General features: G+C 59.0%; 2 protein-coding genes across 4 annotated transcripts; both read right to left on the reverse strand.

Annotated features, from left to right (window-relative positions):
- Window positions 1–4,878: 4,878 nt before the first annotated feature.
- GPN2 (GPN-loop GTPase 2) lies at window positions 4,879–10,313 on the reverse strand. Of its 3 annotated transcripts, none has more exons than XM_087761318.1 (6): window positions 10,210–10,313; window positions 8,929–9,374; window positions 7,253–7,409; window positions 6,893–7,053; window positions 6,096–6,226; window positions 4,879–5,590 (listed from the first exon to the last, which is right to left on the reverse strand). In XM_087761318.1, the coding sequence occupies exons 2-6, from the start codon at window positions 9,343–9,345 to the stop codon at window positions 5,518–5,520; spliced, it is 939 nt and encodes a 312-aa protein (XP_087617444.1). In that variant the 5' UTR covers window positions 9,346–9,374; window positions 10,210–10,313; the 3' UTR covers window positions 4,879–5,517. The 3 variants fall into 3 exon arrangements, with proteins under 3 accessions (XP_087617444.1, XP_087617445.1, XP_087617446.1); XM_087761319.1 differs by lacking the exon at window positions 10,210–10,313 and adding an exon at window positions 9,540–9,751; XM_087761320.1 differs by lacking the exon at window positions 10,210–10,313 and adding an exon at window positions 9,661–9,677.
- An 868-nt stretch (window positions 10,314–11,181) lies between these two features.
- Window positions 11,182–15,706, reverse strand: GPATCH3 (G-patch domain containing 3). The gene is made up of 7 exons (XM_009470766.2): window positions 15,305–15,706; window positions 14,608–15,023; window positions 13,126–13,300; window positions 12,709–12,768; window positions 12,315–12,436; window positions 12,032–12,159; window positions 11,182–11,424 (listed from the first exon to the last, which is right to left on the reverse strand). Exons 1-7 carry the CDS (start codon window positions 15,654–15,656, stop codon window positions 11,205–11,207), a joined length of 1,473 nt encoding a protein of 490 aa, XP_009469041.2. The 5' UTR covers window positions 15,657–15,706; the 3' UTR covers window positions 11,182–11,204.
- Between the last annotated feature and the right edge of the window lie 426 nt (window positions 15,707–16,132).

Below are 16,132 nucleotides of genomic sequence, written 5' to 3' on the forward strand. Positions count from 1 at the left end.
TGCTTCGCCTCCCGCCCCACGGGACAGGGCAGCGGGCCGGGTACCCCGGGCTCCGCGGCAGCGCTGCGGCTGCCCTCGATCCCCCCAGCCCTGCGATGGGGTCTCGGGGTGCCCCGTCCCTCGGCGGCTGCAAAACCACAGCCTGTGGAAGGGCTCAGCGGGTGAGCTGTGCCTCCGTGGGGCTCGGCAGCCCCCGGCAGGGCTGGCTGCTCCGTGGGGTGCACCGAGGTCCCCGACCCCGCAGCGGGGTGTCCCACACCCTTGGTGCCCCAAAACCCATCACCAAGGCCCCTGTGCAGGTGCCCAGGTCCCCCCCCTCTGCGTCCAAGGTGCGGGGGGGGTCCACAAGAGCAACATCAGCAGCAACATGGGGACAGCCCTGGGGTGTCATCGGGGTGGGGACATCCCTGTTGAGGTCTGGACGTGCTGGGGCAGGCAAAAGCTCAGCACTTCTGGCCCTGGCGCCCGGCCACGGCGCAGGGCGCAGCTCCCCGAGCACGGCCCTCCCCGCCAGCGCGAGTTTCGACATGAAAAATAATTACAATAAAATACAGTCATGGCACCCTGGGCTATGAGCTCATCAGATCAAGCACAGCGGGGCTGGGCAGGAGCCGGCCCTTGATGGGAAACGCCAGGATGCCGTGAGGAAACGTGCTGTGACTTAGGACGTGCCACCCTGGTTCAGCGGGGTCCCCAGCTGGGGACGTGGGGGACAGGCCAGCCCCGAGCCCCGGCATGGCCAAAACCCAGCTCCTGAGGTGCCAGGAGCTCCTGGGCTTTGGGAAAACTGAGGCACGACGAGGGAAGCGACCCCTCATTGCGTGCAGGCATGGTGGGACACCCGCTGCAAAGCCCACGGGCCTGCTGCTCCCTGTGCAGGGACCGCCCTGGGATGTAACGAGGTTTGCAAGGGCTCTGCCGTGGGAAAGCGCTGGCTGCTGTGGGAGGTTGATCTGCGCAAACCAGAACCTGTTCTCCCGGGATGGGACGCAGAGCAGAGCACCTGGAGCAGAACCCAGCCAAGGGGATTAACCCCTGTGAGCCCCCAGCCCCTCGCCCACCCCCCAGTCCCCTCCCCAGCCCCATCATGGCATCTTGTAGAAGCAAATGTGGGTGCCGCCTTGGCCCCGCCGAGGACTGGGTCAGCGGCCCCAGCAGGTTGCAATTTGCTCAGCAGGTCCTGGCTGAGCTGGGGGGCCTCCGGCGGTGTTGGGGAGCCCAGCCGGTTCCCGAGGGGGAGGCCAGCGAGGGGCCCTGACGCTTGGCCTCCGCCCGGCCCCGAGTGCTCCCAGCCTGGGAACCAGCCCCAGATCTGTAATTAGCCAAACCAGGGCCGGCTGACGTGAAAAACGAGCCGAGGGCTCTCGCTGGCCCTTGACCTGGCGGTGTGGGGACACGAGCAGCCCAGACTGGTTAAACTGGGGTCGGCGAGGTGGGAGCTGGGGGGTGCTGGTAGCTGTCCTCCCCTACTGCTTCTGGGGGCCCATGGGTGGTGGGAGGACAACAGGGCTCCCGCCAGCCACCCAGGAGTTAACCGATTTCGACAGCGCCCGAAACGGCAGCGTGGCTGGGCCATGTAGGAGGACACTGCGCCCCGGCCTCCCAGCCGGTCCAGCAGCTTTTTCGGGGCTGGGAGGGAGGCCCCCGGGCCCCATCACATCTCCTGTGAGGGCTGTGCTGCCGGGGAGCACGGGGCCTTCCCCAGGGCCCCCCGTAGGGTGGTGGACCCAGACAGAGGGGACCAGGGAGACATCGGGACCCCGATCCCCGTCCTTGTCCCCTGGCTGGGACAGGCGGGAGGATGCTCTCAGTGTCCCTGACACCGCACAGGAAGGGGCACACAGCAGAGCTCTCAAATATACCTGTTTTAGTATCTTTAACATCAGTAGCGCAAAGGGACGTGGGCACACCGGGGCCAGGGAGTGTCCCCCACCCTGGAGCCACCCTCCCAGCCAGGCGCTGGGAGCAGGGTCCCAGCACAGCCCCGTGCACAGGGGCTGCCCCTGCCGTGGCTAGCAGCCATGGGGGTTAAGGCTACTGAAACAGGTCTCTGGGCAAGTGGGGGCTGCTGCCAGTCAAAGACTCTGCCTGCAAAAGGCTCTGCCGGTCCTGAGTGGGGCTGGAGGGCTGCAGGACCCACAGCTGGGCTTGCCCCTTGTCCCTGGCTCTCACAACCTCCCCGCAGGGCTTTGTGCCCGGGGGCCGGGGCTGGCCGGCTCCTGGCTGCCTGGCGGGGCCGGCTGAGGCTGAGCCGCCAACAGCACCTCCCCGGTGTCGGCACCCAAGGGAGACGGCACTGGCTGTCTGTCAGCGGTCAGGCACCCCAGGGCGCTGCCAGGATTGCCCTGGGTGCTTGATCTGGGGGCTTTTTAGTTTTTGGAGAGGTTTTTCATACGCCTCGATGGGGAAACTTGCAGCCTTCGCAGGAGCCCCATGATGGAGCTGGCAGCCCCCCCAGCCTTTCCTGGGGCAGATGCTCCTGGGGTCATGCTGGCCCCATCCTCTGGATTTTTGCCCGCCGTCTCGTCTGTCCTGCAGCCCTGGCGAGACGCCCAGCATGGGCCGAGCCCTGACCCACCTTGCAATGGCTGGGGGCTGCTGAAAACGCTCAGCATTTCATCCTGGTACCTGCCCTCGCACGCAGATGGCTGGCTGACTTGGCCTGATCCAGGCACTGTGTTTCGGGACATGGAGAGGGAACCTGCAGCTGCCTGGGGGTAACCCAGCTCTGAGGCACTGCTGCCTCCCCAGCGAGCCACTGCAGTGACGCTTTGCTGGTGGGATGCACAACCAGGGCTCCAGCGCGGTGGTCTGGCCGCAAGGCAGGGGTTGGGGCTGGAAGCGATGGAGGGGACACAGCAAACCCTGGCTCAGTGGCTGCAACTGAAGCCTAAACCCCTCCATCCCAAAACTGTGACCTGCCGCGTTGTCTTGCCCAGGAGGTCCCACACGTGGTCGGGGTGGGCTCAGCCTCGCCCGGCGCTGGGCTTGGAGGGGCCGGGGCAGGTAGGACCAGCTCGGCAGAAAGCCTGCCCCCCCCCCCGGGATGTGCCCCAATTGGGGTGACTAATCCTGGCCCTTCGCCCCAGCTGATTGCTCAACGGGAGCGACAGGAGCCAGCGTGTCACCTCCCTCAGCCCCGGGAGCCTTGGCGAGGCCGTCCCCTCCCAACCTGGGGACATGTGGGTGCAGGAGCTGGCTGGATTTCACACTGGGGATCCCCGGCCATCCCTGCCCGCTGCAGAGCCGTTTTCTGCTTCGTCCCGACCAGGAGCAGAGAGCATTGCCCCTGCCGAGCTGCAGGTCCCAATTCAGCCCCTGCCTTCCAAACCCGGGCTGTGAAGAGCCACTCGGTGCACAAACGCTGCACTTTTCAGGCTGTAGCTCTTTTAGACCTCAGCATTTCTTGGCTTGGACACAGCAGAGGTTCCCTGAGCTGAGAGGTTTCTATCAATCCCCTTTGAATTCCATTTTCTCCAGGACCAGCACAGTGCAGCAGGGCTGGGGCTGCAGATGCTGCCTGGGCACTAAAATAGAAGCCAAACAGCCTCAAAAGCTTTGCTAGCTCTTGTGTAACTCCAGCTTGACCTGACAATGCCCTTTTAAGCCACCAAATCTCTCAAAGTCATGAAAAAGAGCCACCATAAAATTCGCATTTTCATGATCATGTCTTCCATCGCTTTACAGCAACTACGGGGCTCAAAGACCATCGGGGCAAGCCCAGAGCCCACAGGGCCAGGATGGAGTTTCAGCTCCGGTTGTGGTTAGATTGGCTTCCAGACCTTCAGCCCCAGAGACCACTGAAATGTGGATGCCGGGTTTCAGCCCGGAATATCAGGGAAGTCCCTGGGCTCTCGGGAAAACAGCTCAGGCACTGACAGCAGACAGGAATTTGACTTTTCTATTTGAAATGTCAGCGTAGTCTTTCCTTGTGAACTGATCTGGTTAAAGCACAAGCGTGTGTGTGTGTGCGTGTGTAAGCGTGTGTCTTCTCCCTCCTTCTCCCCCTGAGCTCCACCTTGTCTCCAAATCGTGGCCACAAAGCCATGAGATGCAGTTCAGTTTCAGTTCCCCACCTAACTGCAGTCCCTGCCAAGCGAGACCCCACTCACATTTAGATTCACCGAGCCGATGGTCTGCAATCGCTCTGCTAAGGGCCAAACTGGCCTGTGCAAAGGAGCTGTCTTATCTTGTGCAAGGTCTTGGGCAAGCAGCGATGCTGAGTCTGCACGCCGGGCTGGGAGCTGGGATTCTCGCCCGCTCCCATCCTACGTGCGGCTGGGTGAGCTGCTGGCAGGCGCTCGGAAGGCTGCTCGGTGCGGACACCTTGGTTTTCATTGCCCCAGCCTTCCCGATTCACAGCACGGAGGGACCCAAGCCGCTGCCTGCAGCTGGGATGCAGAAGGTGGCACGTGAGGCTGGGAGCTGCTGCTGTCACTGTCAGGAGCTGCAGCGGGCTGGCGAGAGGGAATTATTACACGGGAAGGAGGGGAAGCCCCGGGATTTGGGGTCTGGAGAAGGCAAGCCCAGGAAAAGGAAGGTAGATGAGGGCAGGCAAACCAGCTGCTGGGAAAGGCCCTACATGCAAACAATGTGCTCCAACCTCCCGCTGAGTAACACAGGGTCTTTCTTAATCAAAAGCCTACAAAAGCCGAGCTTGCAGTTTGCGCGTCGCTGTCAGCACGCTGCGTGCACACCGACCGCCAGCGTTCAGCCCCTGGATCAGTGCACAGAGGAGTGACCTGCTTTCACGTCCCACAGCCGCTCTTCCTCACCCCCTCCAGCAACCGCTTTGTCTGTTCTCGGGCAGATCATAGGGGAACACGACATCGCAAACACCGAGCCTTTCTGCAAAGTACACAACACGCCAGCCGCTGCGACGTTCCCACCAGAGGCTTCATAGCCTTGGGCTCTGTAGCACTCTTGGGTTTATTTATTCAGGTTCAGCAAACTCACAAGATGAAAGCGAGACGAAGGAGTGTTCTATTAAGAAAGAGTCCGTCATTATTTAAAAAAAACAACCAACTTTCTGTCCTCCTTGAGACAGATCGGAGGCTGCTTAGCCTGATTACTCCTCCGAGTACAAGGCCCATGCACACTCCTCCTATGCAGCAAACCAAGAACTTCTGTCTCAGGTCTCATTGCTCCAACGGACTTTTCTTTCTCTGGATCTATCTTGGTCATGATGGGGAGGAGGAGCCTTGGCAAGGCCAGTCTCCTTTAGCTTGCGTCTCCCTTGCTAACCATGCCTTCACCTGGCTAAATCTCTCTTGTTCCTAAGGAAAGACCCGGCTTGCCTTGCCCGCAGCCATCGCCTTCCCGCAAAAACGCTGCTCTGTGCAGCAGGGCTGGAGCACAAGAGGTCAAACCCTTGGAGAGTCCAGCAGCCAGACTGCCTGGAAAGGCTTTCCCTCGGTCTGAGCCACGGAGATCCCTGCGACGCAGAGATCCCTTAAGCTCCCGGTAGGAAAAGGAGAGGTGTCAAAACCGAGAGCAGCTGTGGAAGAGACAGGTGTGTTACAGATCCATCGCTTCTTCCTCCACGGCTTTGTCCTGAGATTGCACATACTTCTCCTGCACTGCAAGCGTGCTGATAACGCAGTAATTAAGGAAAACAAGGGGCTGGGCTCAAACACTCCCTTTGCAAGGAGCTCTTAGCGTTCTCAGTGAGGAACCAGCCCCACGTTAGCCTGAAGGCTGGCAGGAAGAGAGCAGCACTGGCAGCAGCACGCATCACCTGAGTTATTTCTGGCTCTGGCTGATCCCAGGCCCGACAAGTACAGGAGAATCAATTGTATGGTTTGGATGAGGTGGAATAAACCAGGCCAAGTGAGAGTGAGAGAGAGGGAAGTTGTCAAAAGATTCCTCCCACATGCACAGTATCAATTAGCAACAAACGTGGCGGCTTTGGTGTGGACAACTGTCTCCTACGGTCTGGGCTGAGCCCTGCTCGCTACATGCAGATCACCAAACAGCATCAGATGATGTTAGTAACAACCCCAGCCTGCAAACTGCCAGCCCCACCTCCGGGCTCTCTTCCCCAGGGAGGGAGAAATTAAAACTCAACACAACAGAGGATCGGTGCAGAAGGATACGAAGTAAAGTGGAAATCGGCTCCCACGGCTGCCGACATCAGAGCTTCCAGGCTCCTGTGCTCCTGGTCTCCGAAGGAATAGCCGTTGGCTTTGTCCACCGCCTGCATCACCTGCCGCATGCTCTCCTTATCCTGCAAGGAGGGAGATGACGCACAGGGAACACGGCCCTTCCCCGGGGGCAAGAGCTTGCGCTGGGCTTTACCGCGGATTTTCTCCGAGGCTCTGGGCCACCCACACAGCGCCCAAGGCCCGAGCACGCTGCCGGCCTCCCTGAGGGGCCACAGGACAACCAGGGACACCCCCGCGGAGCCCGAACACATGACGGGCTGACACCCTCCACCCTCTCGCTCCCTTTCATCACCTCTTGTCTCAGCCCATTTGCCTTTGTTGACACTTCTGCAAACTACAAGATTAACTTTCTCAGCCCTTCCTCCCAGATGTATTCCTCCCCATCTTCTAATTATTTTGTGCTCCCTAACAATGTTTTAGGTAATACTTCGCCCCAATTTGAAATGCAGGCACAGCAGAGCTGAATGAAGGGGGGAGTCTCAGTTCCCCGCCCCAGGACACAAGGCCCACGTAGCCCCAAGCTCATTGCCTTTTCTTTTCCCTTCGCTGCCACAGATCGTTGACAAGTCTGGGTGCGTTTCACCGTCCTCCTCCAGCCCCAAGTCTCTTCACAGTTGAGCTTTTCAGCCCTCTTGGCCCTAAGCAGACGTAACCTAGCTGCTACCAAGCGTGCTGACTACACATCCAATGCTCCCTGTTCTCTCTGCCCTACTCTCCTGCTGCATCACCTGGACGTTGAGCGGAACGAAGGACACCAGGCTGTAGTCCTCGATCACCTCCACCAGCTTCTCATTGAGGCGGCGGTAATTTCTGAAGAAGGGGTCGGAAGCTAAATGGTCAACCAAGTAAGAGAGGTCCAGAACCTCTGTGTAATAGTCCAGGTTGAAAGCTGCAGGGAAACACCAAGAAGCTCTGAAAGCAATCGGTAAATATTGGGGCTTCCCTGGCCAGAACATGCCACTGAGAAGCCGGTGAGATTTACAGCAGTTCCCTCACCATCTCCCAGCCATACATCCCCATACCTGAGCAGCCAACCTGCACCCAATTCCCAGTCCAGTTCCACGTGTCTCTCCCGCAAAGGCTCTTACCCAGCTTGCCGTATTGCTCGATCAGGTCCATCTTGGAGAGGACGTTGACGTGGGGCAGTTCCACATGTAGCATGGTGGAGAGCGAGGTGCACAGAACAGAGATGAACTTGCCAGGGTCTGTGCAGTAGTGAGAATCCACCAAGTGCACCGCAGCCAGCTGGAGAGCAAAGGCACAAAGGGACAGCACAAGGTCAGGCCCGGTGATGAGCCCATCCGCTTGCTCTTGGGACGGTCTGAGAAGCAGCTATAGGACAATCCGTTCAGACCTGACTGTAACCACACAGACTCCCACGTAGGGAAAGCTACCACCTACCTTTCAGCTCCTGCATACAAAACACCCTCACATATGAGTGCACATATATATACAGAAGTATATATCGCCACGTTCACACCCATGGAGCACCTGGGGATTCAGGACCCAGGGCGCTGGTGCACAGAAAGGGCTGTGGGGAGGCTTATAGGGGTGCTGAGCTCCACCAGCAGTACTGAAAGACACTCAAACCTGCAACTGCTCTCCCTTTTCTCAGGGCTTCTTTCTTTGCAGATGAAGTTTCCACGCTTGTCTGAACTCCGCAGGTTTTCTGGGGGTGGGAGCTGGGTTAACTCTCACTCTGAAGGACACAACTGCCCCCAGATTTCCACCTTCCCCACAGGAATGCTCACACATGGCGTACGCTCGGGAGCAGTTACTGTAGCACACCACGCTCTGCTGGGAGAACCCCTTGTCATGTGGTTGGATAGAATAATTAATAATTAAATTAATGAGCAGTTTGATTCCCTGTGTTTCATGCAGCTGTAACAATGTGGTCCGAGATCTCTGTTAAGTTACTGCCTGTTACACAATGTTACTCAAAGTCAGGGCTCTACAGTCAAGCGTGGCTGAGTCACAGCCGTGCAGCAAAAAAAAGCCAGTTTAAAGCTCACAGGCAGGTGTAAGCACTCGAGCGAGCATCAAAACAGCTGTGTAACTATCTTATTTTAGTAACTACAATTTCACGTACATTTATTTGAATAAAAATAATCTCTAAAGCGCAGATTCCCAGTGACATTCTCAAGCAAATGAACTTGCCCTTCTTGCTCACACCATACAGGGTTTCCACATTCACGCTTTGGCCAAAACGCAAACAAATGCAACGTAAGCAAGTTAGCTTGGTTATGGGACTCTTCTCACCTGCGCTTCCTCATTTGCATCTTCCATTGTGCAAGAAAGCGCAGAGCACGTACTACAATGTGCAGAGCGATTCGGCCTGGCTGCAGGAGAGCCAGGGAGGGCCTGACGCCTGAATTTCTCACCGTGCAAAGGGTCCCTGCTCGCCCAGCGCACAAGCCTACCTCCCCGCTCCGAAATACAGCGCCCACCCAGATAAAACACAAGGTCTGTGGAGAGGACCCTGGAGCTCAGTGAGAGCGTGTGAGGAAGGAATCCGTGTTTCTGTTCATGATAATCCCACTGCATTAAATGCCCTGAACAAGCCACTCCTTTGCCAGTCTCTCCGAGCACAAAATGGGGCAATTTTTCCCTGATAAAGCCGTTTCACATGAAAGGCCAAACAGGTTAGGAAAGAAAACAGTCATTAACGGCCACAGTCAAAAGCTCTGACAATGCAGCGTACAGCTTCTGAGCCCCTTGCACAAGCACACAGGGTGCCAGGCTCCCTGCGCAGCCCCACACCTACCCTGAAATTCCACTTGGCCAACTGCGCGAAGACGTTCTTCAGGGCGTCGTGGTGGGTGTAGAGCTCCACCTGCCCCGGGCAGTCGAACAAGTAGTAGTGACCCCTGAACGCAGCCAGCTTCTCCTGCAGCCAGTCGAAGTTGGCCTCCAGGTACTCCATGCAGTAGATCAACCCCCCGTTGGGCCCCAGCTTCAAGCTCTCCATCACATCGGGCAGGGTGATGAGCTCGGCGATGTCCACAGCGCACTGGTAGGGCATCGCCTCATTGGCGGGGTCCAGGTTCACCACCGTCACCTTGCGCCCGATCCTGCCCATGAACTCCTGCATGCCGTGGCAGTAGGTCGTCTTCCCAGAGCCCGGAGGCCCAATTACCACCTGGCCGAAGGCCAGCGAGCTCCCCTTGCTGCCCTCAGACATGTTGCCTCATTTCCTTCTCCTTCTGTTGACTGAGAAAGGAAAAGCTCCCGTTTACCATTTTATTTACGTTTATACGAACATGATCTGCTGGAATTCACACCCAGGGAGCGGGCGGAGAAGGGAAGGTGCCACTGTGTCCCTGCTGCCTCCCGTCACCCCTTGCGCAGCCGAGCCCCGTGCGGGGCGGGCGTTACCCTGTTACCCCCAGCTGGTGATGCCGTGGCTGAAAACGGGCGCAAACCCCCAGCTGGACCCCAGGGCTGCGCCCGCGGGACGCAGATCCCCACTCCTGCCCGTGTGCGAGGTGAGTTTTACCCTAGCTGGGTCCTTCCTGATGGGGCAGCCCCCGCACGTTCCCTCCCTCGCCCCAGCATGTCCCCATGTCCTCTCTCCCTTTCTCCATATCCCTTTTCTCCTTCACATCCCCTCTCCTCCCCATGTAACCCCCATATTTCCACTCTCACACGCCCTCCCTTCTCCCACACGCTCCTTCCCCCCATATCCCCTCTCCCTCCGTCCCACATCTTCCTGCCGCGTCCCCTCTTCCTCCATCCCCCCCCTTTGCCTGCAACCCCTCTTCTCCCTCTCACCCCCCTCTGCCTGCATCCCCTCTTCTCCCCATATCCCCTCTTCCCCCCATGCCCCTTTTCCCCTCCTGCTCCCCCATGACACCCTCTCCCCCCACATCCCCCCTTTGCCCGCACCCCCATTCGCCCCATGCTTCCCTTTCCCCCATGCCCCCTCTTCTCCCCTACGACCCCCGTTCCCCCACGCCCCCTTCTCCCCCACATCCCCTCCTTGCCCAGGTCCCCCCACGCCCCCTCCCGCCCCGGTAGCCTCCCCCGGGCCCGCTAGGCCGCTCACCGCCTGCCGCCACCGGTGCACTCGGCCTTGGGTCCGGGTCGCCCGCGGCTCCCGAGCGCTGCGTTCCGGGCGAGGAACGGCCGCCGCCGCCACGGCGCCCCCTGGCGGCCGGAGGGACGCGCGGCTCCTCCGTCGCCGGGACTCGAACCCGGGACCCCGACCTCACCCTCGGGTGAGGGTCGCCGGTTCGAATCCCGGCGCCGGCCCTTGTCCCTCCGGCACAACCCGATCCCCACCTCTGTCTCCAAGAGAAGGGAAAATCTCTCCCTGCATCCCCTCCTGAGACAGCGATAGCCTTAAGGAAGGTGCACGGGGCCAGGCCGGAGCCTGCCAGCAGAGTGTTCACTAATTCACATTTAACCCTCCAGTACTGGGTCACTGGGACGAAGGCTCTCCCCCCCCCAGAAGAGTGCCTGCGTCAGGAAAACGGGGCAGAGCACGTCAGGGAGTCATGGAAGGAAGCACCCGCTACGCCCGACCACAGGGAAACGCCTCCCGCAGAATTCCTCCGGAGGCTGCCAGGACGAGTCTTTCATCCCGAGGAGTTTCTCCCAGGAGTGTGGGATCGTCACGCCCAAGCAACGCGAAGCTGCGGGCCGGCAGCGAGGTTTCTGCAGGACAGTTACCGTGCCACGGCTGGCCCTGTCTGTACTTGTCCTTCCCTGGGTCTCAGGCAGCCATGAACTACGAGTTCTGGTTTTTTAGGCTGACCTAGCACACAAGCTTGGTCGATCCAGGCAGTAGCATTGGCTTTAAACCGTCAGTCAGAAACACAACACCCTTCCCCATTCGCCCTGAGCAAACAGGACCAGCACTATTTCCCCTCATTTGAATGGGTCAAGTAGCGGAAAAAACCCACCGAGACAATTTTTGTTACAAGTCTGTATTTCTTCCAAAAATAAATATATGAACACCCTGCTCCAAACCCGAGACCAGGAGCCAGCCTGTGCTCGACAGGAGCAGAACCAGCACGGACGCTCCGTGACAGTCCCCGCTCAGCGTGACTGGGCGCTGAAGCTCTCCAGAGCACCATGTGACGCCCGGACAAACGCCATGTCCTGCCTGTACTTCATGGCGGTGGGTGGCTGGCGCCTGAGCAGCTGGTCACCGCTGTCCTTTGGGTCAGGGTCATCATAGATGGTCGAGATGAGGATGGGAGCGTCCCACCGGGGCTTTTTCACCTTGCTGAAAGTTGGCAGTTTCTCCCCGTGGTACCTAGAGGGAAGCAGGAAACGTTCGGTCCAACATTGCTGAGGCAGTCAGACACCGCTGTGCATCCCAGCTCGTTTCCTTCACATGCTGCAGGGGAGAAGCGGATCAACAGAGGGCAACAAGGATTCCTGTCCTATTCCTGGCAGAGAGGTTGCTCTAGAGCAAGAGCCAGCCCTTGCAGCGGAACACAGCGCCGCACGGAGCCTCCAGAAACCCCTCAGAGAGGGCAGGGGTGAGGTGCACAGCCACAGCTCAGGTCACCCGGGCTTTCCGCACCAGAATACTGTAGCAGAGGTGACCCTCAATCCTCAAGCACAGCTCTCCCTCTGTGTTTGTCGGCTGCATGAACCTGCAAACGGTTCCAGTCCTAATCTAACACCACAAGCTCCTCTAAGGAGCACTGGACCGTCAGGAAGAGCAGCGTATTTAGCTCTGGAGCGCTGTGGCAGGCCCTGCCATCAGCTGCGCAGAGAAAGGCAGATCCCTGGGACAGCCTTACAGTTCTGGTTCACGCTCTGCTCCTTTTGCGGCCAGCTAGCTGCTGCGGCAGCCCAGAGAGCCCAGGCAGAGGCTCTGAACACAGGCTGGCAGGGCAGGGTTGGGTACCTACCCCAGGCCCCTCTTGCATCTGGGGTTCTGACCCTCGTTGTCCAGAGCTTCGGCCATTCCAGAGTTGCTGCTGCCCAGCCCCAGCCCCTCCGTCCAGCCCTGCTGCTCCAGCACCTTCCTGCCAAAGCCCTGGGAGAGGGGAAAAAAACATCACAGAGTTGCTGGACAAAGCCCATCCTCACCTTCCCAGAACCCTCTGCCCGCTCCCCGCGTTCTCGGAGCATTGCCACCACAGCCTTTCCTGTCCTGCCCCGTCCTCTCCGCAGCACGGATCCAGAGCTCACCTTGGTGTGTCTCTCGAAGGTGCCAATCTGTTGCCCTGAAACAGACCCATCCTCCAAGCCGTCCCGGAGTCGCTGTTCCAGCCACATCTGGACCGAATCCCGAGCATCCTTATCACCTCCATCTAGGGAGAAAGAAGCAAGAGTCAGAGCAGCCCAGCTCAGGAAAGCTGTTCGCTGCTGTCATTTCCCCCAGAGCACCATGCAACAAGGAGGCAGAACCTGTTCTTTTTGGCAACTCTCACTGCCAGACAAGAAAAACGTCATTTCAAGTACACTGACATCTTGGACACTTTCAAAGGATGACAAAGCGAAAGAGTTCCCCGCTGCAGAAATTCTGCAGGGTCAGAATTTCCCAACCTCCCTGATTTCCTGGCAGGGGGCTCAGCTCAGATACCTTTGTCATAGTAGATGCTCATATCCACATCCCAGTCATCCGCAGTCTGCTCATCAAAGTCTGCCAAGAGAAGGAAAGCACCAGTTTTGATGATGGCTGTGGAAGTCTGACACAGAAGAGCTACTCGCTGGTGGCCCAGCTCCCTATTTTCGCTAACAAAATGGGAAGGAAATGGTATTAGAGACTCAGCAAACCACAGCGCTTACACAAGAGGCTGCCAGCCGGAGCCCTGGGGTCTCTGGTGACTGGACAGAACCACTGCAGGTTTTGTGATCAAGGGAAAGTTTAAAAAGTGATGGCAAGATGCCCGTATCTGCAGCTGATCTGGAATGCTTGTATGGGATTTACCTGCAGGGCTGGGCCCCCCAGCTCGCGGTGGTTAGTTTGTGGCTCAGCGACACAAAACACCAACGTTACCTCCGTTCTTCTCCTGCCAGTACTGAGCATCCGTGTAGAAGACAAGGCCAGAGCCGCCTTTCTCCCACTTCAGCTCAATCTCCTCTTCAAAGAGCCGCTCCTCCACACGGTCCTGCTTGGTCACGTCCTCGTGCAGAGCCTCGTGTCGCTCCCACTCCTCACAGGTATCATTGTCCTGCAAAGGAGCCGGTGAAAGGTGGGCGACACCAACAGCACACAGCCTCCTCCCTGTCTCCCTAACCCTCGTGGCCCATCGCAACGCCTTCGCTACGAAACAGCTTTGTCGACAGAGCTCGTCTCAGCCTGCCGTTTTCAGGCACTAACACGACCGGCACCGATGACCTCATTCCCCTGACTAATGCCATCTTCAGAGTCAGCAAACAGAAGTGGTGAAAAATACCACATCACACCCACTTCACGGCATGCTTTCAGCAGCGTACTCAATCTGCAACGCAAAGATGCCCATTTAAGGAGCAGGTGTGCTGTACGTAAAGTCAGCACTAGCAACAAATTAATTCCACTCAAGTTGATCCCTAAAGAGATTGCCTCGGTTCCAGTGAAGCAGCTCGTTGGCACAGAGGCAGCTCAGACTGACAGCTTTACTGCTGCCCGCCCAGTTCTGGGCAGAGCCCTCCAAGGAGGGCATCAACCAACTAAGGAACAGCCAAAGGAACGACTGGAGATCCAGGAAACAGAGCCTGTGAGAAATGGCTAGAGGAGCCTGTTTAGTCTGGAGAAGAAAAGACTGAATAAAAAGTTTGTAAAGGAGGGAACAAAGCATTCTCTGTCTGCTGTTGCTAGGAGAACCTAATGGGATAAAATTGCAGCAAAGATTTGGCATCTGAGTTAATTCTGGTACAGCAAAGAACGGGAATGGCTTGTCTCGGGATTGTGCTGCCTCTGTAATGAGGGAGGTCTGTGAGAACAGGCTAGACAGGCGCCTGCCAGGTGGAGGGAGCGAGATAGTCTCTGGAGAGCCTGTCCAGCCCAGTTTTCTAGGAGTCTTTGTCACGAAAGCCATTTTTCTCAGAATGACTAACTTCAATCGCAGGAGCACTCAAGGTCAACCATTTGTACAGCTCCGCGTGTCGTTTCCAGCACACGAACGTGCTCCCGAGTCTCCGGTCACCTCATTTACAAGCCAACAGCAGAGCCGGGCCAATCCGCCACGCAGCAGGGCAGAGAGCTGCTCCTGCAGCACCAGCCTCCGCCTGTGCTCGCTCCTCTAGACTAAACCCTTTGGGGTCAAACCGGCTTCATTTGGACAAGCAGTTTCAGAGGCGGTAGTGCCCACACTGTTCATGCGCCAAGGGGCTCAGTGCACCAAGATACGAACAACCATATTTTAACACCATTTTTAGACAAGTGATTTATACAACACAATTAAAAGATTAAAAATGAGCTCTGGGAGAGTTACAGCGGCCCTCCCAGCTTCGCAGCTACGCTAGCTAACCTTGGACAGTGCTAGAAAAATCCACTTACGTCATCCAAGTGCGACTCCTCTTCCTCCTTCTCCTGCCCGTCCTCATCTTCCTCAGTCCTGGCTGGGTGAGTCACCTCGGATCTTGCCACAGGCCCCTCTTCCTCTGTGATCTCATCCCCCGCAGCAGTGTATACTCTTTCTTCTGTCACTGTCTCAGTGTCCTGGTATTCAAAAGGCACATTCCCATACCTACGGGATGAGCCTGTCTTTGGAAAATCCAGCTGCAATTTCTTGATAATCCGGGGAGGCAGCCTGCAGGCCCGGATCAGCTCCAGAAAAACTTTCAGGGGGGTGCCCACGTTCCCGTAAGGCATGAAGGAAGGGGGGTTGAACTCGGGCAGCCGCTTCAAGTCCGCTTCTGCGACAGATTCGCCTGCGGCCGTCTTGTCCCCGCTGCAGGGAAATGTCTCCGTGCCTGGAGGAGAGAAGGAATGGCTTTGCGGGGGAACACAGACTGCACCAGAGAGGGGTAAATCAGGGCCCTCCCGGGCAGGAGCGGGATGAGCAGGCCCCAGACTGCCTCTTCTTGTCTCATAATGGATTTAAGGCACTGAGGAAACTCCCTGAGGGGTTTTAACCACCCGGTGCCCGCAGGTTGCCTGCTGGGACCCGCAGAGGCGGGATCCAGTGCCCAGCGCGCCCTCGGGACCCTTGCAGGCCCAGGAGGGGAGGCCCAGCCCGGCTGCCCGCTCCTACCTGTCCCGGGGCTGAGGCGGACCCTGCGGATGAGGCAGCGGCCGGGCAGCGAGGTGCCGCCGGGCCCGACCCAGCGCTTGCCCGAGTACATGCGGAGGAGGCGGCGGGCGCGGCCGGGCTGCACGGCCACCAGACAGGAGCAAGTGCGCGGCGCCGCGGCCTCCTCGCCGCCGCCCGCCGGCGGGCGCTCGGGGCGGTGACGGTAGTGGAAGCAGAGGAAGCCGCCGGCCTCCACGAACTGGCTGAAGTAGGCGCGGAGCTGGGCGGAGCGCAGCGCGGCCGGGATGCCGCTCACCAGGCAGTAGCGGGCGGCGACGCCGCCATTACCGGCGCTACAGCAGGGCGCCGCCATCTTGCCTCACGGGGACGGAACGTCACGGCCGCTGAGCGCGCGGTGATGACGTCGACTCCCGAAGAGGGCGCCGCCTGCTGGCAGGGGAGCGCGCTGCGGCCGGGCGGCGGGGCCGGGGGGGGGTCACAGGCCCCGGGGGGGTCAGGGGGTGGCCAGGCCTCGGGGGTTCACGGGCCCTGGGGGTGGCAGGGGGTGGCCAGGCCCTGATGGGGGTCACAGGCCCCAGTGGTGGCCAGTCCCCAAGTGGGGTCACGGGCCCCAGAGTGGCAGAGGCTGGCCAGGCCCTGATGGGGGTCACAGGCCCTGGCGGTGGCCAGGCCCAGGGAGGGTCACGGGCCCCGGGGGGGTTCACAGGCCCCAGGGGTGTCAGGGGGTGGCCAGGCCCTGATGGGGGTCACAGGTCCTGGTGACAGCGGCCCTGGGGGTGTCCAGGTGCCGGGGGTCTCCAGGCCCCCCCTGTGCAGCCCCGTGTGAGG

The sequence above is a fragment of the Nipponia nippon genome, unplaced genomic scaffold, assembly GCF_047370975.1.
Source record: "Nipponia nippon isolate SJK-2023a ecotype South Korea unplaced genomic scaffold, ASM4737097v1 scaffold_23, whole genome shotgun sequence".
Lineage (NCBI taxonomy): Eukaryota > Metazoa > Chordata > Aves > Pelecaniformes > Threskiornithidae > Nipponia > Nipponia nippon.

Bases quoted from the DNA above. Each gene is read 5' to 3' on its own strand.
- GPATCH3 (XM_009470766.2), bottom strand. From the start codon at position 15,656: ATGGCGGCGCCCTGCTGTAGCGCCGGTAATGGCGGCGTCGCCGCCCGC. The intron at 15,024-15,304 runs GTAGGAGCGGGC...TCTCTCCTCCAG, and splicing joins CCGCCTCAGCCCCGGGACAG to GCACGGAGACATTTCCCTGC. The intron at 12,437-12,708 runs GTATCTGAGCTG...CTTTCTCCCTAG, and splicing joins GAGCATCTACTATGACAAAG to ATGGAGGTGATAAGGATGCT.
- GPN2 (XM_087761318.1), bottom strand. From the start codon at position 9,345: ATGTCTGAGGGCAGCAAGGGGAGCTCGCTGGCCTTCGGCCAGGTGGTA. The intron at 6,227-6,892 runs GTGATGCAGCAG...CCCTCCTTGCAG, and splicing joins TCGTTCCGCTCAACGTCCAG to GATAAGGAGAGCATGCGGCA. The intron at 5,591-6,095 runs GTATCCTTCTGC...CTGCGTTATCAG, and splicing joins GCCGATTTCCACTTTACTTC to CACGCTTGCAGTGCAGGAGA.